At 45.0% G+C, this 24,252-nt stretch overlaps 1 protein-coding gene across 2 annotated transcripts; it reads left to right on the top strand.

Annotated features, from left to right (window-relative positions):
• The first annotated feature begins 7,406 nt into the window (after window positions 1-7,406).
• On the top strand, window positions 7,407-12,883 carry LOC100448233 (keratin, type II cytoskeletal 6B). 2 transcript variants are annotated; one of them, XM_024257241.2, is made up of 10 exons: window positions 7,496-7,544; window positions 7,656-8,035; window positions 8,950-9,164; window positions 9,494-9,554; window positions 9,712-9,807; window positions 9,932-10,096; window positions 10,569-10,694; window positions 11,536-11,756; window positions 11,961-11,995; window positions 12,109-12,371. In XM_024257241.2, the coding sequence occupies exons 1-10, from the start codon at window positions 7,496-7,498 to the stop codon at window positions 12,342-12,344; spliced, it is 1,584 nt and encodes a 527-aa protein (XP_024113009.2). In that variant the 3' UTR covers window positions 12,345-12,371. The 2 variants fall into 2 exon arrangements, with proteins under 2 accessions (XP_002823309.3, XP_024113009.2); XM_002823263.5 differs by having other exon boundaries at window positions 7,407-8,035; window positions 12,109-12,883.
• Window positions 12,884-24,252: the final 11,369 nt, after the last annotated feature.

The raw sequence follows: 24,252 nt of genomic DNA, 5'->3' as shown, positions 1-24,252 counted from the left end.
AGCACTTTGGGATGCCAAGGTGGACAGATCACCTGAGGTTGGGAGTTCGAGACCAGCCTAGCCAACATGGTGCAACTCCCATCTCTACTTAAAAAATAAAAATCAATCAATAAATAAGCTGGGTGTGGTGGCCCATGCCTGTAATCCCAGCTATTGGAGAGGTTGAGGCATGAGAATCGCTTGAACCTGGGAGGCAGAGGTTGCAGTGAGCCAAGATCATGCCACTGCACTCCAGCCTGGGTGACAGAGTGAGACTCTGTCTGAAAAAAAAAAATAATAATAATAATAATAATCAATAAATCCAGCAGCTCTTTTTTAAAAAATTAATGAAATAAATATGCCACTAGCTAGACTAATAAAAAAGAAAAGAGAGAAACTTCACAGCTGAATTCTACCAGATGTACAAGAAGAGCTGGTACCGTTCCTACTGAAACTATTCCAAAAAATTGAGGAGGAACTTCTCCTTAACTCATTCTAGGAGGCCAGCATCATCTTGATACCAAAACTTGGCAGAGACACCACAAAAAAAGAAAAGTTCAGGACATTATCTGTGATGAACATTGAAGCAAAGATCCTCAACAAAATACTGGCAAATCTAGCAGCACATCGAAAAGCTTATCCACCATGATAAAGTAGGCTTTATCCCTGGGATTCAAGGTTGGTTCAACATACACAAATCAATAAACGTGATTCATCACAATAACAGAACTAAAGACAAAAACCACATGATTATCTCAATTGATGCAGAAAAGGCTTTCAATAAAATTCAACTCTGCTTCATGTTAAAAATTCTCAATAAACTAGGTATTAAAGGAACATACCTCAAAATAAAAAGAGCCTTCTGTGGCAAACCCACAGCTAACATCATACTGAATGGGCAGAAGCTGAAAACATTCTCTTTGAAAACCTGTACAAGACAAGGATTCCCTCTCTCATCACTCCTATTCAACATAGTATTGGAAGTCCTGTCAAGGGCAGTTAGGCAAGAGAAAGAAATAAAGGTCATCCAAATAGGAAGAGAGGAAGTCAAACCATCCTTGTTTGCAGATGACACGATTCTATATCTAGAAAACCCCATAGTCTTGGCCCAAAAGCTCCTTCAGTTGATACACAACTTCAGAAAAGTTTCAGGATACAAAATCAACATACAAAAATCGTTAGCATTCCTGTACACCAACAACAGCCAAGCCGAGAGCCAAATCAGGAAAGCAATCCCATTCACAATTGCCACAAAAAAATAAAATACCTGGGAATACAGCTAACCAGGGAGGTGAAAGATCTCTACAATGAGAATGACAAAACACTGTTCAAAGAAATGAGAGATGACACAAACAAATGGAAAGAACATCCCATGCTCATGGATAGGAGGAATCAATATCATTAAAAAGGCCATACTGCCCAAAGCAATTTGAGCAGATTCAATCACATTGGATTATATTCAGTGTGATTCCTATCAAACTACCAACAACATTCTTCACAGAACTAGAAAAAAATTATTTTAAAATTCATATGGAACTAAAAAAGAGCCTGAATAGCCAAGGCAATCCTAAGCAAAAAAGAGCAAAGCTGAAGGCATCACACTACCCAATTTCAAACTATACTACAGGGCTACAGTAACCAAAACATGGTACTGGTACAAAAACAGACACATGGAACAGAATAGAGAATCCAGAAATAAGTCTGCACACCTACAACCATCTGATCTTTGACAAACCTGACAAAAACAAGCAATGGGGAAAGGATTCCCTATTCTATAAGTGGTGCTGGGATAACTGGTTAGCCATATGCAGAAGGCCAAAACTGGACCCTTTCTTTACACCATATACAAAAATCAACTCAAGATGAATTAAAGACAAATGTAAAACTCAAAACTATAAAAACCCTGGAAGACAACCTAGGCAATACCATTATGGACACAGGAACAGACAAAGATTTCATGACAAAGACGCCAAAAGCAAATGCAACAAAGCAAAAATTGACAAGTTGGGTCTAATTAAACTAAAGAGCTTCTGCACAGCAAAGGAAACTATCAACAGAGTGAACAATAACCCACAGAATGAGAAAAAAATTTGCAAACTATGCGTCTGACAAAGGTCTAATATCCAGAATCTATAAGGAACTTAAATAAATTTATAAGAAAATAACAACCCCATTAAAGAATGGCAAAGGACATGAACAGACACTTTTCAAAAGAAGACATCCATGTGACTAAGAGTCATATGAAAAACAGCTTAACATTACTGATAATTAGAGAAATGCAACTCAAAATCATAGTGAGATACCATCACACACCAGTCAGAATTAAAGAGTCAAAAAATAACAGTTGCAGAGAAAAAGGAATGGTTATGCACTGTTGGTGGGAGTATAAATTAGTTCAACCATTGTGGAAGATATGTGGATTCCTCAAAGGCCTAAAAACAGAAATACTATTTGACCCGGCATTCCATTACTGGGTATATACCCTAAGGAATATAAATTATTATCTTGATATTATTATAAGTATGTTGTAGGATAAAGCAAATAAACAATATGTTAATGTCATTTAGAGCCAAACTCATCAGTGTGAGAAAATTTAAATACAGGTATACATTATTCTATTAGTTTGGGGCAAAAGTAATTACTGTTTTTGCCATGACCTTTACACCAACCTAATATAATCTTCTATTTGAATTGAAATATCAGTATAAGCTTCTGATTTGCTATCTTTTTAAACATATTTGTACATTTTCCTGGCTCTGTCCATTGAAAAGACTTCACAGCAAAGGCAACTCAGTAATAAAAAGGGCTTCTAGCATCCAAATTCTAGTTGATGTATATCATTTCCCAATAAAAGCAACTAGATCTACAAGGAGAAATAGGTGATTTCATGCCCATTGCATGATGAGTACAAAGTAGGCCTGAGACATCTGGTCCTAGAAAACAAGGAACCTATCAAAACCAAATGAGGTCCTGTCAAAGGACACAGAAGCCAATCTAAAGAACTTCCATTTCCTCAAATAGGACCATTTAAGTGCCAAAAGAATTAATGACTACAGTGGACTGAAACATATCAAATATATTTTTTGTTAAACTGTGAATTTATAATTATATCAAAACAAAAATACCTTCTTGGTTACCTTTGAAGATTGCTAGAGAACCAGTCTATTATCTGAAAACTGATAAATAAAGGGAAAGAGTCAAACACTTATTCTAAGTTTCTTCTATGAATTAAATGTTAGGTTACCTAAAAGGTAAATGATGAAGAGTCCTTCTTTGTAGAGGAATCCCAACTAATAAACACAGAAGGCATGATAAAATCAGAAAGATGCCATTTTTCAACCTCTAATGAAGTAGTGAATCTGGAAATTGATGGAATCAACGAATATTAATATATCAGATGAAAATTGTATTGTGTGCAGTGGTTTATAACGGAGGGATTGGGTTGAAACCACTGAAATCCCCTAATCAGTCTTAACATCACAAAAAGTAGGCAATTAGTATTATATATCTTATGATACGGTGCAAGAGGATGTACATAGCACCAGCTATTGCATAATCTTGCCTGCCACAATGGGAACAAATCTAATCAAGTCTTCACTACAACTACCAACACATAGGAAAAACTAGGGGAGAGAAGGTGTTATGTGACACCAACAGGAAGCAATGAGTCAAATCCAGAATATGAACATTCTATAGAAACAAACAAACAAAAATTCCACAAATCAATGGCAAATAAAAGAAAAAGGCAGGGTTCATTACAGAATAAATAACCTTAAAAGACATGGCAGCCGAATGCACTATATGAACCTAGTTAGGATGTTGCTTGGAGTAAGCCAGCTACAAAGAGAAATTTTTGAGATAATCAGAGAAATGAGAATATGAAGGAGGTATTGGATAGATTTAATACTGTTACACAACTAGATTATAAATTCACGATTACTGAGATATATATACAAATATTGACAAGTGAAATGACTTGATGTCTAGATTTCCTTTAAGATACTTTAAGAAAAGAAGTAGGGGAGTTAGATATAAAAAGACTAGGGGAGTTAAATGGAACAATAATGAGAAAAATGTTGATAACTGTTTAATCTGCGTAATTCATTCATGGAGGTTTATATACTGTTCTCTTTACCTGTTGAAAATTTTCAATAATACAAAGTTTGTTTTAGCAATGAAGTGGCTTATTACACTGAGAAAAACACAAATATAGTTTGAGATTAAATTTCTAGCGATAGTAAAAATGATGTTTTATGGAAAGCGTTCAAGTCACTCAAAAATAGCTCGAGGGAAGATAGAGGCCCTACAGAACAATGAGACATCTATATTAACAAAGTGCAAGACAGGAAGAAAATAATATTTCTAACTTAGGTTGTTAGATTAACATTTTACATAATATGATATTTTAAATATAAATGAGTGGCTTCTGAACTTAATCTAGAGGAAGAAAGGGAAGCACTTTCCTCTTCTCAGAAATTACCTAAAAACAACAAAGAGAACAAAAAACATAAAGGCAGACTCTACCCTCAAACACCAGAAGTAAAAGATCTTAAAATCCCTAAACCAAATGATAATGATGATGATGATGATGATGATAATAATAATAGAATGTCCTCACATAAATAGAGAAATACAAACAAGGTTGTTAGGAAAACTCAGAGAACAGATGCCACAGCTGCCGATCTCAGAAAAAGCCAGTGGAGAACACTCACAAATAAACAGATCAAAATCAAACAACACAGTAACCGCAAAGGAAAACCAAACACAGCCTAACGGTGAGGTTTTACTACATGCCAGGCACAGTTGACTCATTTCCCTCAACTAAATCAACGTAAAGGGCATGTCCTCATGTGAAAATCCAAGAATCCCTTATTTGCAGCTATCACAACTGGGTGTGTGAGCACGAGCCAGGACCCTGCTTGTCATGAAGTTTCAAGAAACTATGAAGGCAAAGTTGAATAAGAAAAGAGACAATGTCAACTAGCAGCATTTTGTTGTGAGGCAAAGAAAACAGAGAGGCTGTGAATTGTGAGCCACTCTGCAGTGATCTTTATTGGTTTGGCTGAATGAAAGAATAAAAGAACTATTCACACAGCCCTGTGTCACAATCAGAACTCCTGTTAGCCTGGATATGGCTCTGGCTCCTCCGCCCATAATACTTTCTACAAATGGCAGGTCCAGAGGGGGCTCATCTCATTAAAAATAAGCACTAGTCAGAAAGGAACCATGCCAGGACTCACAAAAGATCTGTGCATTCAAAATTGAAAAAAATAGGCAAAAAAAAAAAGACTCATAAATAACACTCAACAGAAAAAGGCACGATAAAATACTGAAAAATAAACACTATAAAGTGGGAAAAAGAGGACAAAATATAGTGAGACAGTAAAAGACAAAATATTCGTTTGTGGAGCGCAGAAAAGGGGTAGAGAAAACAACAAAGTCATGCTTAGAAATGAAGGCCAAATTGACCAGGTGCGGTGGCTCACGCCTGTAATCCCAGCACTCTGGGAGGCCAATGCGGGTGGATCACGAGGTCAGGAGTTCAAGATCAGCCCGGCCAACATGCTAAAACCCTGTCTGTACTAAAAATACAAAAATTAGCTGGGCATGGTGGCGGGTACCTGTAGTCCCAGCTACTCGGGAGGCTGAGGCATGAGAATCACTTGAACCTGGGAGGCGGAGGTTGCAGTGAGCCGAGATCGTGCCATTGCACTCCAGCCTGGGTGACAGAGGAAGACTCTGTGTAAAAAAAAAAGAAAAAAAAGAAATGAAGTCCAAATTGAAAGCAGCATAAGGAGGAAAGACATTGGTAAACAGACAGTAATGGACATTTGGGAGAAATGTTCTCTAATAACTGGGAAAAGCAAACAGCTATGAAAAAGAGAGTAGAGACCATTAAAAAGAGAATCAGAAAACATAGGTGTGGGAGACAAAGCAGACACAACACAATCACAATTGAAAAAGACAATATTTTTATGTTTTGTATATATGAATACATAAAATATTTTATATACATAAAACACACTCAAACACATACACACAAAACATTCATGTATTCATTTATATACCTTTCTACAATGCAGGCTCCCTCTCTACATACGCCAACTCCCTCCACCTCTTCCTCACTCATACAAACACACATTGACACAAACACATGTGCACAGACATGTCACCCATGGCCCAGGAAAAGCACAGAAAAATATTCAAGTAAAGATACAAGGATACACAAGGAACTGCTAACATTACTTCCTCCATAGATAGGAACTGGGTAACTGGGGAATGGCCTTGAGCTATATTATTTTGTTGTTTAGCATGTTTTACAAAAAAATTTTTGAAACTTGTATCATGTATTCAATTTGTAAACATGTAAATAATTGTGCAAGTAGTACTATCCAAAATTTAAATGGGCAATCTACTACATTTACATCTAGAATGTTTAAATATAGACAGAATCTTAATAAGCTTCTAATTTTAATATGAAATATGAAGGTTAGAGTCGCATATTAAAGGAAACAATAGGGGTATGCAATTAGAAAAATCCCAAGAATGAAAAAGTACAATGAACAGTTAACCTGTTTTATTTAACAAATAAAAGAAAGAAATTAAGGGAGACTTTTAAATTTCAATGATTTAAAGGATATATCACTCAAATACAATGTTTATAGAGCTTATTTTGACTCTGATTGGGACACCAAAATATAAGAAATAGATATCAAAAATAGGACTGCTTGAAGACTAAATAGACACTTGTTCATTTTAATTAGTATGTAAATTTTTAAGATATAAAAATAGTGTTTTGATTTTTTTAAACGACCTATTATTTAGATATTAATATTGAATTATTTATTGAAGACATAATATGACTTCTGGAATTTGCTTTCAAAAAATCTAGAATGGAAGAGGAAATTGGGTTAAAGTATGAAAGAAATCAGGCTGGCCATGAGGTGATCATCATGGAAGCAGGTGACAGGTATATACAGTCCCATTGCAGTGTTCTGCTTCTCTACCTGTTTAAATTTGCACCTAAAAGGTGAAACCATTATGGGGAAATTGTAATATTTCTGTTAAGGAACTTACAATATAGTGCTTGTGATCTCCAACAGCTCTGCTGGAAGAAAGTTAGACTGGGAAGAGGAGGGCACTCGGGGCATGTTGATAAACAGCCTAGCATGCAGAACCTTTGCTGAAGACAGTGACTAACTCCAACTTCATGAATTGAGAATGCTCTTATTGTGCTGAGATCTCGAGTCAAAGCTGGAGGCAGGAACATTTTGCCTGACTAAAGGAAGCGAAAAATGCAATCTCGGTATTTCATAACTTTTGTAATAATGCAGGTGTGATCTCACTATTCGTAAAGCCCAGCCCTTCCCAACCTGCAAGCTCACCTTCCAGGACTGGGCCCAGCCCATGCTCTCCATATATAAGCTGCTGCTGGAGTCCGATTACTTGTCCTGCTTCTCTTACCTCTCGCCTCCAGCCTCTCACACTCTCCTAAGCCCTCTCATCTCCTGGAACCATGGCCAGCACATCCACCACCATCAGGAGCCACAGCAGCAGCCGCCGGGGTTTCAGTGCCGGCTCAGCCAGGCTCCCTGGGGTCAGCCGCTCTGGCTTCAGCAGCGTCTCTGTGTCGCGCTCCAGGGGCAGTGGTGGCCTGGGTGGCCCGTGTGGAGGAGCTGGCTTTGGCAGCCGCAGCCTGTATGGCCTGGGGGGCTCCCAGAGGATCTCCATTGGAGGGGGCAGCTGTGCCATCAGTGGCGGCTATGGCAGCAGAGCCGGAGGCAGCTATGGTTTTGGTGGCGCCAGGAGTGGATTTGGTTTCGGTGGCGGAGCCGGCATTGGCTTTGGTCTGGGTGGTGGAGCCGGCCTTGCTGGTGGCTTTGGGGGCCCTGGCTTCCCTGTGTGCCCCCCTGGAGGCATCCAAGAGGTCACCGTCAACCAGAGTCTCCTGACTCCCCTCAACCTGCAAATTGACCCCGCCATCCAGCGGGTGCGGGCCGAGGAGCGTGAACAGATCAAGACCCTCAACAACAAGTTTGCCTCCTTCATCGACAAGGTGAGCCAGTGCCATGCCCTCCATCGGGCACTTCAGGGTCCCCAGACCAGAAGAGCAACACCTTCCTGCCAGGGAGACCTAGGAGGGAGGGAGAAGGGGACTCAGCCCAGCTCTGCAGAGAGTACAAGTGGCTCCCGGTGCACAGGAGGCAGCAGGGATGGGCATCACTCCCCCATGGGATCTCTGGAGTGGCCTTCACTCCTGCCTAAGGAGAGCCGTAACTTTTCATAACCCTGAAGCACAGATGAGGCCATCAGAGAGTGGAGTAGGTTAACTCTTCCCTCTGAAGTGTTTAAGAGATTACAAAGCAAATGTCAGGAGTATATGGGCTGGTAAATTACACTCTGGGGTGTGGGTAAGAGGAAAAGGAATTAGAGAGAAAAGGAAAAGATAATCTGGCTGGATTAAGAAAAAAGGGGCATAGAAACAACTGTAAAACATGGATAAATTCTAGTTAATTTTAAAAACAGAATGACCATAGCACCAGAATATTTGAGAGGAGACACTAAATGGGAAAGTAGACTAAAATGTAATCATGAGTCAACATCTAATATCCCTCCTAACTGAGAACCTATTGGTAAAAAAACTGTGTACAATATATCAGGTAATTAGTATTTTAAAACTAAATTTGTGATTGTGCCTGGAAAAAGAAAAGAAGAAATGTTGAAACTCACTGATGATCAATAGCTTACAGCATGAGAACACCTCCATGGTCCGTGGGACAATTTTTCTAGTGAGACTGCTGGGGTGCAAAGGAGAAGGGGTTGGGGGAGCAGAGCTCAGCCTGAGCCTCTCTACATGCACTGTAGTAGCCCAACACCATGGGGACCTCCCAGACCTGCCAGGAAACCGGATACCAGACACTTTTTCTTCCTTCCTTTGCCTGGAAAATGACCATCTTGCTTCCCCTCCAGGTGCGGTTCCTGGAGCAGCAGAACAAGGTTCTGGACACCAAGTGGACCCTGCTGCAAGAGCAGGGCACCAAGACCGTGAGGCAGAACCTGGAGCCGTTGTTCGAGCAGTACCTCAACAACCTCAGGAGGCAGCTGGACAGCATCGTGGGGGAACGGGGCCGTCTGGACTCAGAGCTGAGAAATATGCAGGACCTGGTGGAGGACCTCAAGAACAAGTGAGGACTCCATTTCCTGCAGCACACACTTCAAGACTATTGGGTGACCAGGGCCAGATGTGTGTAGGATTCCTAACAACCCATGTCCATGGAAATGAAAAGCACAAATTAGTCCCTAGGAGCAAACCTGCAAGAACCACAGATGGTTATGGGAGGATGGGGAGATTAAAGAAGTGGCAAATTTAGTAGAAGGAAAAATAGTCTCAGGCTCTCTGTGGCAGGAAAGCCCAATTAGAATATTCCATTTGGGAAAATGTTGAATCCCAGGCTGCTTTTCTGTTTCATCCTACCCACTGGCTCAAATGTATCCCATGCCTTTCTTCCTGTAGATATGAGGATGAAATCAACAAGCGCACAGCAGCAGAGAATGAATTTGTGACTCTGAAGAAGGTGAGCAGATGAAGCCAGGGGTTCAAATTCATTTAGAAGGAGAGAAGTGGCTCTGTGTTCTCACTCGCCTGGGAGAGGAGAATTGGCAGGAGACTAGAAGATGGGTAGATTGGAAAGGTGCGCTCAGGTAACTCCAGGTTGTTGGCTCTTTCCCCAGGATGTGGATGCTGCCTACATGAACAAGGTTGAACTGCAAGCCAAGGCAGACACTCTCACAGATGAGATCAACTTCCTGAGAGCCTTGTATGATGCAGTAAGCATCTCCACTGTCCTTCTGTTTACTCTGATGGGGTCTGCAAACGGGAGAAGATGTATAGGGTTGGGTATCTCTGTAAATGTCGGAAGTGAAGTTGATCTTATGACCTTTTGTTCTGCAGGAGCTGTCCCAGATGCAGACCCACATCTCAGACACGTCCGTGGTGCTATCCATGGACAACAACCGCAACCTGGACCTGGACAGCATCATCGCCGAGGTCAAGGCCCAATATGAGGAGATTGCTCAGAGGAGCCGGGCTGAGGCTGAGTCCTGGTACCAGACAAAGGTGAGCAGGGAGTGGACAGCCGCTGAGGAATCCTTGTGTCCATCCCTGAATACCAGAGGACTGCAGACTTCACTGAGGACATCCCCTGACAGGAAGCTGGGGTCCTCTCCCGGGACATGCACTCTGCACTATTAGAGTAGACATTTGCGGAACTTATGCCCAAGTCAAGGAGGAAAAAGAACCCAATGAAGGAGGAAAGCTACCATAGACAAGGACATAGTCATCTCTGCTTTTAGCTTCACCTTAGATGCTGACTTTTAGAAATTGGTACAGAACATTTCTACTCCCTAAGGAAACTAGTCAGGCAGTGGTGCCATAATAAGGATGGTCTGTGACTCCAGTGTTTAGTATCCACCCACCACATAATATCAACTTTGGTCCACTTCATGACATGCATGATACACAAGTGAAAGTCATCGCTCCCAGATAAGAACCCATAGACACTGTCTCTCTCTCCACCTCTGGGCTGCAGTACGAGGAGCTGCAGGTCACAGCAGGCAGACATGGGGACGACCTGCGCAACACCAAGCAGGAGATTGCTGAGATCAACCGCATGATCCAGAGGCTGAGATCTGAGATCGACCACGTCAAGAAGCAGGTATGGTGAGGGGCAATGGAGGAGAAAAGCATCATTTTTTTTTATTAGGTCATGAGGCAGTAGTCACCCATCATTTAGTAAAATTCTTTGGGAATTGATTGATAAGCAGAGAAGGAAAGACATGCAGTTCCTAGGGTCAGTGAGAACACGCTGGCTCAGAGACATGGATCACTCCCAAGGGCATGAAACAATCACCTGGGCAGAAGCACTCTCACCTGGTCAAAGCTGTAAAAGTATAGTCTAGAGGCATTGGAAGGGCTTATGTAAGAAGATTGATTGACTTTGGAATTGCAAAGGACCAAGTTGGGCGAGATGTCAGGTCAGAAAGCATGAGTAACATTGCTGCAAATCTGCTGAAAGTTCACATTGAAAAAGAAAGCGAAACCAGGGCTATGAGGAAGGAAAACGTGGCCCAGGCAGGTGAGAGGATGTGAGGCAGGAGGAAGGCAAGGTCACAACAGCCTCGTGGGAAAACTCATCACCTCAGTTGACAACGTTTGCAAATTATTGTGGCATCCATGTAAGATCATCAAAAATGGTTTTGGTTTTGCTTTGGAGACAACACTTAATGTCCTTGGTCTTCTGTCCACTGTGGCATCTTCCGTTGGTCATCACCCACACCTTTAGGCAGTGGAGTTAACACAAAGGGCACAGGATTTTATCATGTGACTCCAGACGTAAAAAGTTTGAAGATAGTAAAAGGGCTAGACAGGAAGAGTCAGAGCTCATTTACCATCAATTCTGGGTTGCTGGTACCTTCTTCACTGGAAAAGAACCAGCCAGGTTTAGTCTTCTCTGGAAGACTGGATGACAAGTTCTTTCTCTTCCTTTCTCCTCCTAGTGTGCCAACCTGCAGGCCGCCATTGCTGATGCTGAGCAGCGTGGGGAGATGGCACTCAAGGACGCCAAGAACAAGCTGGAAGGGCTGGAGGATGCCCTGCAGAAGGCCAAGCAGGACCTGGCCCGGCTGCTGAAGGAGTACCAGGAGCTGATGAATGTCAAGCTGGCCCTGGACGTGGAGATCGCCACCTACCGCAAGCTGCTGGAGGGCGAGGAGTGCAGGTGGGTAACTGACGCGACTTCCTCCAACAGCTGAATCCATCTTCAAGGTTCTGGCACTGAGCACAACTTTAAGGTGCACTGCCCAAGGCCATAACTGCTCTTCTTGGGAGAAAACTAAAAGTTTTCCCATGGACTCTTCCACCCACGGAGGCCTCCCATGCTCGTCCAGAGAAGGTCTCACCCTCCCTGTGTTCCTCTCCACAGGCTGAATGGCGAAGGCGTTGGACCAGTCAACATCTGTAAGTACCTTTGCTTGCCTTCCTCCCCTGCCCTTGCACTCTTCTGACTGGGCTCAGGCTGACAGGATGAGCTCATTGTGGCTTCTTGTGTCCTTTTCCCCTCCCCACCACAGCTGTAGTGCAGTCCACCGTCTCCAGTGGCTATGGCGGTGCCAGCGGTGTCGGCAGTGGCTTAGGCCTGGGTGGAGGAAGCAGCTACTCCTATGGCAGTGGTCTTGGCGTTAGAGGTGGCTTCAGTTCCAGCAGCGGCAGAGCCACTGGGGGTAGCCTCAGCTCTGTTGGAGGCGGCAGTTCCACCATCAAGTACACCACCACCTCCTCCTCCAGCAGGAAGAGCTACAAGCACTGAAGTGCTGCCGCCAGCTCTCAGTCCCACAGCTCTCAGGCCCCTCTCTGGCAGCAGAGCCCTCTCCTCAGGTTGCTTGTCCTCTCCTGGCCTCCAGTCTCCCCTGCCCTCCCAGGTAGAGCTGGGATGCCCTCACTTTTCTTCTCATCAATACCTGTTCCACTGAGCTCCTGTTACTCACCATCAGGTCAACAGTTATCATCACTCAGACATGCAAATGTCCTTTTTAGTTCCCGTATTATCACAGGTATCTGAGTCTGCCATAATTCTGAGAAGAAAATGACCTATATCCCCATAAGAACTGAAGCTCAGTCTAGGTCCAGCTGCAGATGAGGAGTCCTCTCTTTAATTGCTAACCATCCTGCCCATTATAGCTACACTCAGGAGTTCTCATCTGACAAATCAGTTGTCCTGATCTTCTCTTGCAGTGTCCCTGAATGGCGTGTGATGAACCTTCTGATGCAGTCTGCATTCCTGCACTGCTTTCTCTACTCTGTTTGCCTTCTTTTGTTCTGTTGAATAAAGCATATTGAGAATGTGAACATGTTGTGTTAGGTTGTATTGCTGACCACATCCTGGTTTAGAAACATTCGCACCCCACAAATGGTTTCTCATCTTTGGGGAACTGCTGCTCTCCCCACTGACCAGTCATCATGGAGGATGAGTCAGGAGCTCCTCCTCCACAGCCTACTCCATCAGTCAACATTATGTGATTCTGTCAGACACTCTGGTGGACAATCACCAACTACTCAGCCCTCACCACTTGGGACTTTTTCCACAAATGGAGTCTTTTAGAAAGCATCAGAACAAAAAGGGAAGCTAAGTCCTGGTATCTGGATCAGCATAATCTGATAACTAAGATTCATTTATATTTTTTATTTTTCAGCCCCATCATTTGGTGGCTTGGCCCCACACTGATCTCTGAGACTCCCTCTCTCCCCGGCTCCCCACCACCAGGGAAACATTGCACTGACCCTGCAGATCAGAAACACTTGGTAAGAAGCAGGTGCTTTACCCGACTCTATGATTATTAAGACTTTTGCCACCAATTCTTGCTCTGATATAAACTTCTAAAATCCATCATTCAAACTAATAGATACAGTAAAGGAGCATCCTCAAATCTCAGTGTATGGATTTAAAGCCATGCAGTGCCATATGTGTTGGAATGGTTTTGACACAACTCAAAGATACATGGGCTGAACTTAAGAACTTATCTTGGGGCCAGACTTGGTGGCTCACACCTGTTAATCCCAGCACTTTGGGAGGTTGAGGTGGGTGGATCACTTAAGGCCAGGTTTTTGAGACCAGCCTGGTCAACAAGAAGAAACCCTGTCTTTACTAAAAATACAAAAATTAGCTGGGCATGGTGGTATGCACCTGTAATTCCAGCTACTCAGGAGGCTGAGGCACAAGAATCACTTGAGTCTGGGAGGTGGAGGTTGCAGTGAGGCAAGATAATGCCACTGCACTCCAGCCTGGGCAACAGAGCAAGAACTCCATCTAAAAAAAAAAAAAGAAAAAAAGAACTTATCTTGGGAAAGGCTGGTTAGAATGTTTATGACTGTACACCTAAAAACAGTGACTTTGACTGTCTGTACATTATACCTCAACAACTCTTAGAAAAAGGAAAGTTGTCAAAAAAGTCAATAAAATAAATTCAGAAAATTTCTTTATAAAATTAGAGAGTTTATGTTGAGGTGCTGCTGGCAAAGATGACATGGTCCATGAGATGACATGGTCCATGCTGACACATGACACTCAGATCAACATGGGGGCTGAGCACAGTGGCTTATGACTGTAATCCCAACACTTTGGGAGGCCAAGGCAGGAATCACTTGAGCCCAGGAGTGTGACACCAGCCTGGACAACATAGCCAGACCCTGTCTGTACAAAAAAACTAAAAAATTAGTTGGGCATGGTGGTGCATACCTGTAGTTTTAGCTACTTAGGAAGCCGAAGCAGGAGGATCACTTGAGCCAAGGTGTCTGAAGCGGTAGTGAGTTATGATTGCACCACTGCCCTCCAGCCTGGGTGATGAAGGTTAAGGGAGTTCCTCGTTTGATGATAGGATGCAAAAACAAAACGAAACAAAAAACCATGCACATTTTAACTGTAAACTTTCATGATAATTTTGACAAGCAAAAGTTAATGGTTGGACATTCATTCAAATTGACCAGATATCAACATCAGGGTTGTAATTTTCACTTTTAGACCGAAACAGACTCTATCTTTTAGGCCATGTTTACACAAGCTTATTCTAGAAACTGGCTAATCAGGTCTTATCTGTGAGCAGAATACAAAGTGAGGGAAACTTCCAGAAGAACAACAATAACCCTTTCAGTTATGGTCATATTTTGCCCATTTGATGCCACAGCAGAGACTCTTTCCCATGTGTCACTACTGTAGCTGAGGTCTGGCCTTCTTCCCATGGTTGTCTGTGGGTGGGCAAGGGTCTTGCCACTGAGCAGGTCATTAGCAGAAGCTTTGGAGCTGGAGGAGACTTTGGGGAATTAGTGACCCCTCCCTTTCTATCATTGCAGTCTAGGGTTTGAAGTCAAAGGCATGGTGGAAGCAGAGCTTAGGAACTGCCATGTTGTTCAAGTCCCAAAAGCTGTTAGGACAACTTCCCAGTGTGCCAGGCAAAGTCATTCTCCCTCCCCAGGTAAAAAGCTCGAGGACAGCAGGCTACTGGCAGGGTCCCCCACTACCCTTAAGTGAAGTCCAGATGCTTACCCTCTCTGAGAGGCCAGCTAGATGCCAGCTGGCTTGAGACTTGGAGCAGGCATCCCAGTCACCTGTGAATAGGGTTGTCCAGACAAAGTAGAGGAAGCCCAGTTAAATTTATTGTGTGTTTTTTTTAGACATAGTCTCATTCTGTCACCCAAGCTAGAGTTCAGTAGTGCAATCATGGCTCCCTGCTGACCGGACTTCGCAGGCTTAAGTGATCCTCCTGCCTCAGCCTCTTGAGTACCTGTGACCACAGGCATGCACCACCATGCCTAGATAATTTATTCTTTTTTGTAATTTTTGTAGAGTTAGGGTCTCACTATTTGCCCAGGCTGGTTTCAAACTCCTGGGCTCAAGTGATCTTTCCACCTCAACCTCCCAAAGTACTGGAATTATAGGCATAAACCACTGCACCGAAATCCCAGTTAGAGTTGAACTACAGATAAACAACAAAAATTCATAGTCTAAGTATGTCCCAAATAGTGTATGAAACATACTTAAACTAAAGAGAAATTTGTAGCTGATCTGAAACTCAATTTGAACTGCACATCCTGTACTTTTATTTGCTAAATCTAGCAACCCTGCCTATGAAGTCAACCTCCTTTATATTGAACCACAGACAAGGACACAGGTGATTGGGCTGCTGCTTTGGATTTCTCCTGTAAGGGGCAGACAAAAGGCAAGGACCAAGCTTAAGACCCTTCCTCCAAACCGCCCCCTCACTGTTACCTCAGGCCTTACCTCTACTCACCTGCCCCAACCCATATCAGCTCAAAACAGACTTGGGTGCCCCTGGGGTGTCTTTATTTGTGAGGTCCTGGTTCTTACTTCCTAGTATCCGTGCCTTTCATGTGTTTCTACAGTTTCTCAGGATTCATCCTGTGGGAGGGAGGTGACAGCCCCAGCTGGTTCGCCATCTTGCCAGGACAAAATATTAATAGTGATTAATTCTGAGGAGTGTGAATTTGGGTAATTGCTATTTTCATTTTCATACTCTTCTTCTACATAAAGATCAACATCCTACTTTTTCCCCCATTGAAATACCATTTTTATTACATGCTGAATTCATACACTTTCTCTTCTGTTTCATTGATCTCTTTGTCTGATCACACCACTGTGATTACTAGACCTTTATATTACATGCTGGTTTCTCTATTACTTTAGGGTCAGTCTCTGGTGCCTTACTTTGTCCGTTTGGTGAGGTCTTTTCCGTGAACATCCTCGATGCTCAAGGATGTGCAATGATGTCTGTACCTGCAGAGAGACTTTGGACTGTGGTTGGGTGCAGAATTCTTGTTGTTGTGGGGGGATGCGAACAGGTTACCTTGTATTCTGCCATCTTGGTGACATTCACTCTGTTATTTACATGTTGGTTTCTTATACAGCAAGTCCTACTCATTGTTTGTCTTCAATGTTTTCTGGTTATTCTTGTGCATTTTGTTGTTGTTGTTGTTGTTGTTAGGTATCCCTAGGCATCTCAGAGTTTTTGTGTTATGAGTTAGAACTCCTTTCTCTCCATCATGTTTTCTAATTACTGAAAGGTAATGCATGAAAATGATTGATTTCTGTACCTTGATCTTGTACCCAACTGCCTTGCTAAACTTTGTCTTCATTTTAAAGATGAGGAAACCAAGCCTCAGAAAAGTTAAGTAACTTGATGAGTAAGAGGCAGAGCCAGGATCCAAGGAACAACCTGCTTCATCTTAGGAACTCTGCTCTTCTGCATTGCTAGGGAGGTGTGGTCTTACTCAAAGAATCTGGCTCCATCACCTCCCGCTCTGGCCCCAGGAGGGAGGGAGAGTGCTGCCAGCATGAACAAGATAAGACTGACCACATTCCCCACCACTCCAGTCTTTCCTTGCTTTGCTTGCCCTCTAGTAAAGGAGCTACTGCTCTGGGTGCTAAAAGCAGATGCCGGAGCTGGCTCCTCACCTAAACTAGGCATCTGCTGGATGGTGACATCAGCCAGTGCAATGCTTGCCCTTTAGCCTGGAAATTCCAGCCCACATTGGGAAAAACAGGAATGCCTGCTTTTCCCCCCAGCTGGCTCAGCCGACTGTTCTCTCCTCCCCCAGCTCTGGATTCCCTCCAAGCTTTGTTTTTGTCTTTCCTTACCCTGGGAGCCTATGCTAGTCTCTGAGGCTTTATTTCAGAGACTTTGACTTCTTGTTCATTTCTTGGTGATGAGAAAGTGATGAGTGAAATGTGACTGTCTTTAGCCTGTGTTACCTTTGCCTTGGAAAATGTCTTCAAAAGTTCATTATTTGTTCATACGTGCCCTATGTCACTCAGCAACCCTGCAAAGTCACTCAGCAATACAGTTTAAGATTACCTGTGGCATAGCAGGGTCCTGAATACTTCAGAACAAATTAAAAGAGGGTAGGTACATTATTAGATGTATGTTGAATTCAACTGAATTATGTGCTTACCTTTGAAAAATCCCTCTCATCTGGCAGAGCCAGAACTATACCCATGAAAATGCAAGCACACTCCACACAAACCAAGAGGCAAGAGCAATGGATACAAAGAATGAAGGCACATGAGCAACGGCAGGTCCAACTTCAGAGGGGCTCCGTGGGCATGTCCCTTCCGGGGGAAATCTTGAAAGATGCAGGGAAACCTATTTCCATCCTAAATCCATAAAATACCATGATGCCTAAAGAGCATTATCAGGGTAGAGAGTATAGATGCTTATCTTAGAGATTTTTTTAAAACCTCCATTTATTGCAGAATCACACCCCCTAAATCATTCCAGGAAGAATCTACAGAAATCTCTACAACTTCCCTTAGAAGCATATTTTTCTGTTCACCATTAGAACATGGAAGTCCTCAATGGAATCCTTCTTGCCAATTAAGTTTACTCCCTGATGGTAAGAGCAGCAACAACAAAGAAAGACATTGGTCTCCTGTCATAGTTCTTTTCCCCTTTGTTTCCACCTCTGTTTCCCAATTCATTGGTCATTTTCATTAGTCTCTGGGCTCACCCCAGGTTGACTAACTCTTGCTTAATAAACCAGTGCTGTGGGGTGAATGAAAAGCACTTTCAGGCATTTCCTTTAAAAGGAATTCCTCTCCCTCACGGCCAGATGGGAGAACAGCCAGAATATCCACAGGTAGGATCATGCAGAGGTCATCCTGGCATCTGTCTGTGGGCCTTCTAAGCCATTTTACCCTTTTCTGGGAAGGGAGGAAAGTGGTGTCCTGGCTGCTCAGATGTAACCTGCATCACAGACACAGCCCTGGTCTGTTCAGTGGGAACTATCTTACTCATGACATCCCGGTAATATATCTGGTTTTACACCCTGGAAATCCTCCTGCAAGAGACATGTCAATCAATTGCACTTTGAACACACACAAAGAGAGCTGGCTGATTAGAAGAGCCCTCTGCTGAGTCCTCCTTCAAAGAGATTAATTCTTTGTCAAGAATGAGTCATGGGCCCTAATTTTTCATTCCTCTGCGTCGGGGCTTTCAAATATCTACCCCTCTTAAAGCAGAGCAGGAAGAGGTTTCTGTTCTCCATTTACATTGAGTCAGTCACTCCTAGCATAATGGCTCTCGGTTTCCTGACCTCATTGTCATTGTCACCATCCTCATCATCAGTGTGTGCTGATTTAGTGCCTACAGGTCAGCTGGGAGCCATGCACCTCAGAATGAGGCAGGAATTCCTAGGCCAAGACTGGGTGCTCAAGGGACCTGCCCTCTCAGGATCATAGAAAACACAGCTCCATGGCTACAGAAGTTCTCATTCATGGAAACACACAAGCAAACAATGCATCACCTGGATGCCTCATGTCGGACACAGCTTTACAGAGACAAGGCAGGAATGCATTCAGTGATCCCATCTGAAGTGTCTGTGGGTGGATCCACTCTGATTTATCCATGGGAAATGTTTAGACCCAACCAGCTACCTCAGCCTCACCTCCTGTGCTTAGCGCTGCTTCCCGCCATGCTCCTGTGTGTGCCCGAGATGGGGCATCTGGAGCCAGCAGGAGAGCAAGGATCCTCTGAAGCCCTCAAGGCCCATCCAAAGACTGCATCACTCACAGTCTGAATTTCTTTTTTTTTTTTTTTTTTTTTTTTTGAGACAGGGTTTCACTCTATCACCCAGGACGGAGTGCAGTAGTAGCACAATCACAACTCACTGCAGCTTCAACCTCCCAGGGCTCAAGCCATCCTCCCACTTCAGCCTGCTGTGTAGCTGGGACTACAGGTGCACACCACCATGCCCAGCTAATTTTTGTATTTTTTGTAGAGATGGGGTTTTGCCATGTTGCCCAGGTTGGTCTCAAACTCCCGGGCTCAATCGATCTGCCCACCTCGGCCTCCCAAAGTGCCAGAATTACAAGCATGAGCCATTGTGCCCGGCCTATATTTTTAAATTCAGTTATATACCATTTTACATGATGTCTGCTTCACATGTGTCAGTTCCATCTTCCCCACAGCCCAAGCCCCTAGTGGGCAAACTCATGGAGAACACTTACCATCTGCTCCAGCACATGGATCAGTGTGGCATGGAGCAAACACTGTTCTGGGGGTCAGGAGACAACTGTCCTATTGCAGTTTGACTCTAAGCTTCCTGTCAGGCTCTGGGCCTCACACTCCTCATCCATGAAATATGGGATCTGTATGAAGTGTGCTTTCTGAGCTCTTCTGGAGTTGCTGTGAACAGCAAAGGCCTGGCCACCAGGCTGCATGGCCACAGCCTGGCCACCAACGGGGAGATGGCCTCCCAAGTATCATGAGCTCCCCGTGCACACCCTGCACCCACCCCTAAAGTGACACCCTCTCTTAATGACCCACTTCCTTGTCACCATGCTGGGACTGTGCCTCCCTCACTGCTGTATCCCAGTGCCTCCCATGTCATAGGTCCCCAACAAATAGTTCTTGGAAGAATAAATGCTGAGCAAAGGCAGCTTGTTTGAAGGCTCAGGTCAGCTATGTCTCTCAGATGTAACTGGAAAAGGGAAGGGGGCTGGCAAGCAAGAAAGAGGGAAGAGTTTTCAGGATGTCCAAGTTTTCAGTGTCCAAAAGACACTGAGGCAGTGCCAAGCCCAGCACCAGGGTGAGGCTGCCTCTTTCAGCTCAGACTTCCCACCAGGTGACAAACACCCCCAACCTTCCACAGCAACCTCCAGACCCGGTGACACTGGGGAGGTTTCAGCAGCATCCCGCAGCGTGCCAGGATCACCAGCCCCTGAGCCTGCACCCACAGGCTGGAACTCCATGCCAGTGTTCACCAGGCTGGGTTCTAGGTCCTGCGCTCCTCAGTTCAGAGAGGGCCTCTGGGTCCCCACTCCGAGGAGGAGCTGGAGCAGCATCCCATTTCTTCCCACTTTCCCTCCCTTCAGTTTCCCCGTGTGGCAGCTTCTCCCCAGCACAAGCCACAGAGAGACTTGGTGGAGGAAGCATCCTAACCCTGGGACAAACGAGGCCATTAAATTGGCTGAAGAAGCCAAGCACAGTGGCTAACACTTGTAGTCCCAGTACTTTGGGAAGCCAAGGTAGGAGGATAGCTTGAGCCCGGGAGATTGAGGCTGCAGTGAGCCGTGATTGTGCCACAGCACTCCAGACCCTGTCTCAAAAACAAAAACAAAAAACAAAAAGGTTGGAGATGAACGGCCAAGATACACCTGGAATTCTTCAGTCTCCTGTAGGGGTGCCCTGGGAGGGCCCCTGAGAGGCTGGCATCTCACCAACACCCTCCTTCCAGGAGGGCCCCATCTGTGCCTCTCAGGCAACAGGGAGGTTTCTTGCTGTGCTCTCTAACATGGAGAAGCCCCGGGGCTAATGTGGGGCAGCAGAAGGGATCAGGAGTTCTGGCCTAGCTACCAAACAGCTGTGTGGCCTTCGACAGTTCTTCTCTCCTCTCTGACCCCAGTTTCCTCATCTCTAGGGCTCCTCCAGGCTTTAAAGACTAATTCTGCTCCTTCACTTCTGTATCCTGACACATCCAGGCAGCACTACACTCATGTGCAGATTGCTGTTTTGTGAATGTTCTGAAGACATATGTGTCTGTGTGTCTACCTTGTACATGCACAATCTGTTGGGAGCGTCTGAAGGGCTGGATTATGGAGGGACGGGACAGTTTCATCACACTTTCTTAAGCCTGAGTTTGAATAAAAAGAGCACACCACTTTCCTGCTGAAATGGACTGAGAGGGGAGATTGTCTGCCTACCTGCACTGGCTCTATGTCTGCCCATCAAATTTGGGCCCACGTGAAGTGGCTGTTGAGTTGGCAGTGGACAGGAGCGGAACATGTGAGTGTGGCCATTTGCTAGCAGATGTCCCAAGTCCTGCACCTTGGCAGTTTGTTCAGATCAGCTGGCACCTGTAGGGCCCTTTGGGGAGCAATTATTGCTGCTGACTACAGGCACAAAGGGGGCTGTAAGGTGGAGGATCTGAGGCAAGCTGGGCAGTGCCTGTTAGACACACCAAACATTGAGGAAGTGCGGCCACCCCAGCACAAATAGTGAAGACGGCAAAGCATTTCTGGCCAGCATGTCTCAGGTGCCGTCACAACAGAATTACCTTCTCCACACTCGGCCCCTGGGTGTGTCAGCTGGGAGACCCAGATTGTGTCTGCCCCTCCAAATCACCTCTGCTCCCCTCCTCTTTCCATATAAGCTCCAGGAGGGAAGGGAGTTGTGGCTGCTTTCTTCACTGCTGTATCTCCTGTGCTAGAACAGCAAGTGTCTGGCATATTATAGATGCTAATAAATAGTTACTCACTAAAGCCAGGACTCCACAGAGAGTAGGAGAAGTCTGGGAAGTCTAGCAGTCGAGGAATTGGGGGCAGGTGGCTGTGGCCTAGGTCCTCAGATGCTGTGCCCAGGCCCCTGGCTCTATGATTCAGGCCAGCCTGCTCTAGGGAGGTAACCCCTGCTGCCCCATGGTCTTTAGCCATGGCGGCCCTGCCCTGGCCCTGGCCTGGCTGGAAGCCAAAGCTCCCTGGGGCATTCCCACTCCTCATCTGTGGAAGAGGCATCTCCCACCCACTTCCTGTCTTCCTCCACAGCCCTGATCACCACCTAGCCCCATGTCCTGGGATCCACCACCTGCCAAGGACGTTAGTGTTCCTCCCAGGATGACAGAGATCACCCTGAGCAGGATGGGCAGAGAGCAGGGAAATTGAAGAGTTTGCCTCTCCCAGCCTCATGCACCAGAGCACAAACCATGGCCCTTGAATCCAGCACTCCTCCAAACTCAAGAAAACTCCTCTCAGATACACCCAATAACACAGAGGTGGAGAGGGCTGCAGAAAGACTGGAGAACAGAAAGGAATGTGTAGTTCTTCTTTAAATTAGACAGCCTGAATCACACAAACTTCTGCCACAATTCTATCTGGGGTGGTTAGGAGGCTTGTCAGAGCTGGGAGGAAAACGCCCAACCCTCAGAAGTGGACCAACACTCGTACCACCAGAAAACCAAGATATCAAAGGGCATGCCAGACGCAGGCACTCCACGGAAACAGCGTTAAGGGGTAGTGCTGGGCCCAGTTCATCTTCGATGACTTCTTAGGGAGAAGTTGTAAGCAGAATTACAAAGAGGTTAAAAACAAAACAAAAATGTCAGAAAGCGAAGAAGGTGTTAACAATCTATGAGTTTTGAGATTTTTAAAAGGGTGGTGACACAAGTTGTCAGGGAGGCCAGGTGTTCCAGGCACTCTTCTAGATATAGACCACCAGGATAAAGGTCACTGTGCAGGTCAAAGGTCACAGAAGAGGGAGTGGAGGAGGAAGGGAGGTGAATGATCTCTCCGTTTCAATCTAACTCGGCAAAGCCTGTGAGTAAGACCGTCTAGCTTCAGAAACAACAGTCCTGGAAAAACTAGAGGGGAAGGAGGAAAAGAATAAATGAGCATCCCCAGGCAAGAGGTGATGGCTGAGAAAAACCAGAACGGAAACAGAATGAGATGAAGTGCCTGGAAAGAGGGCCCCAGCAGGGGACATGGGAAAGAAAGGAATGGCTGGGAGGGAAGGCAGCCTGGAGCCTGCTTCCCACGTGGGAAGCATGGTGAGAGAAGGCTGGGGACCTCCCTTCCCGTGGACATGCCGGCCCAGCCACTCACCACACCTGGACCCTCCAAGGCCTTTGTTTTGTGGAAAGCTCTGCAAGCATTTGCTCAGTATGGCTCAGGAAACAAGTGTCCTTTCTTCTGGGGGCCAGATTATCATGCAATGAAGAGTACAGAAAACAAACATAATTATTCTTTCCACTTGAGAACCATGCACCACCCTGGCTGGGGCTGGCAACAGAACCAGGTGAGGGAACTCCTCTGCTCTTCCTGGCCTGTGTTAACACAAGCTATGATTTGTATCTTTCCTGTGGAAACTGAGACTCCCAAATAATCTCTAGATGGGGGAGAGGCCTACCCCCTGGCCTCAGCCCCAAGGAGGAAACAGCTTAGAGAACAAAGAACTACCGCTCCAAGTGCCAAGCTGCCATTCCAGGCGGGTGAGAAGGTCTGCCAAATGGTCGGTTACCAGTGTGCCCCTAAAAGGATACCTGTGTGGAAAGACCATGGAATCTGGCTCTGCTTCTTGTGGGTCTGTCTGACTAGTTAACCATTCTGGGCTCAATGCCCTCATCCACGAAATGGAGACTGAATGTTAATTAATTCCTCTCTTACTCTCCCAGCCTTCAAAACCACAAACCACAGCAGAAGAAAGCAGGCAGCAAGATAAAAGAAGATTCAGGCCAGGCGCGGTGGCTCAAGCCCGTAATCTCAGTACTTTGGGAGGCCAAGGAGGATGGATGACTTGAGCTCAGGAGTTCAAGACCAGCCTGAGCAAAATGTCGACACCCAGTTTTTACAAAATAGTAAAAAAATTAGATGGGCATGGTGGAGCTTGCCTATAGTCCCAGCTACTCAGGAAGCTGAGGTGGGAGGATCACCTGAGCCCAGGAGATGGCGGTTGCAGTGAGCCGAGATTGAGCCGCTGCACTCCAGCCTGGGTAACAGAGTGAGACCCTGTCTCAAGGAAGAAAAAAAAAAAGAAGAAGATTCAGCAATGTTTTGGTTTGACTCTTCCCATGGTAGAGACGGGGCAATGAGATGCAGAACAGACAGATGAGGTGCCTTGAAGTCTTCTTTGCGGTTTGTAGGCTAATATAGAATGTAGGGCACAGTCTACAAGGTTAACAGGAGAAACAGGGAAGGAACGAATCCTCTGCTAGGTGCA

This window comes from Pongo abelii, chromosome 10 (assembly GCF_028885655.2).
Source record: "Pongo abelii isolate AG06213 chromosome 10, NHGRI_mPonAbe1-v2.0_pri, whole genome shotgun sequence".
NCBI classification, from domain to species: domain Eukaryota; kingdom Metazoa; phylum Chordata; class Mammalia; order Primates; family Hominidae; genus Pongo; species Pongo abelii.
Note: the sequence above shows the minus strand (reverse complement) of the source record. Positions and strands in the feature narration are given on the sequence as shown.

Excerpts from the sequence above, each read along its gene's own strand:
- LOC100448233 (XM_002823263.5), top strand. The coding sequence starts at position 7,496 with ATGGCCAGCACATCCACCACCATCAGGAGCCACAGCAGCAGCCGCCGG. Across the intron at positions 10,695-11,535 it reads TCGACCACGTCAAGAAGCAG|TGTGCCAACCTGCAGGCCGC; the intron begins GTATGGTGAGGG and ends TTCTCCTCCTAG. Across the intron at positions 11,996-12,108 it reads CGTTGGACCAGTCAACATCT|CTGTAGTGCAGTCCACCGTC; the intron begins GTAAGTACCTTT and ends TCCCCACCACAG.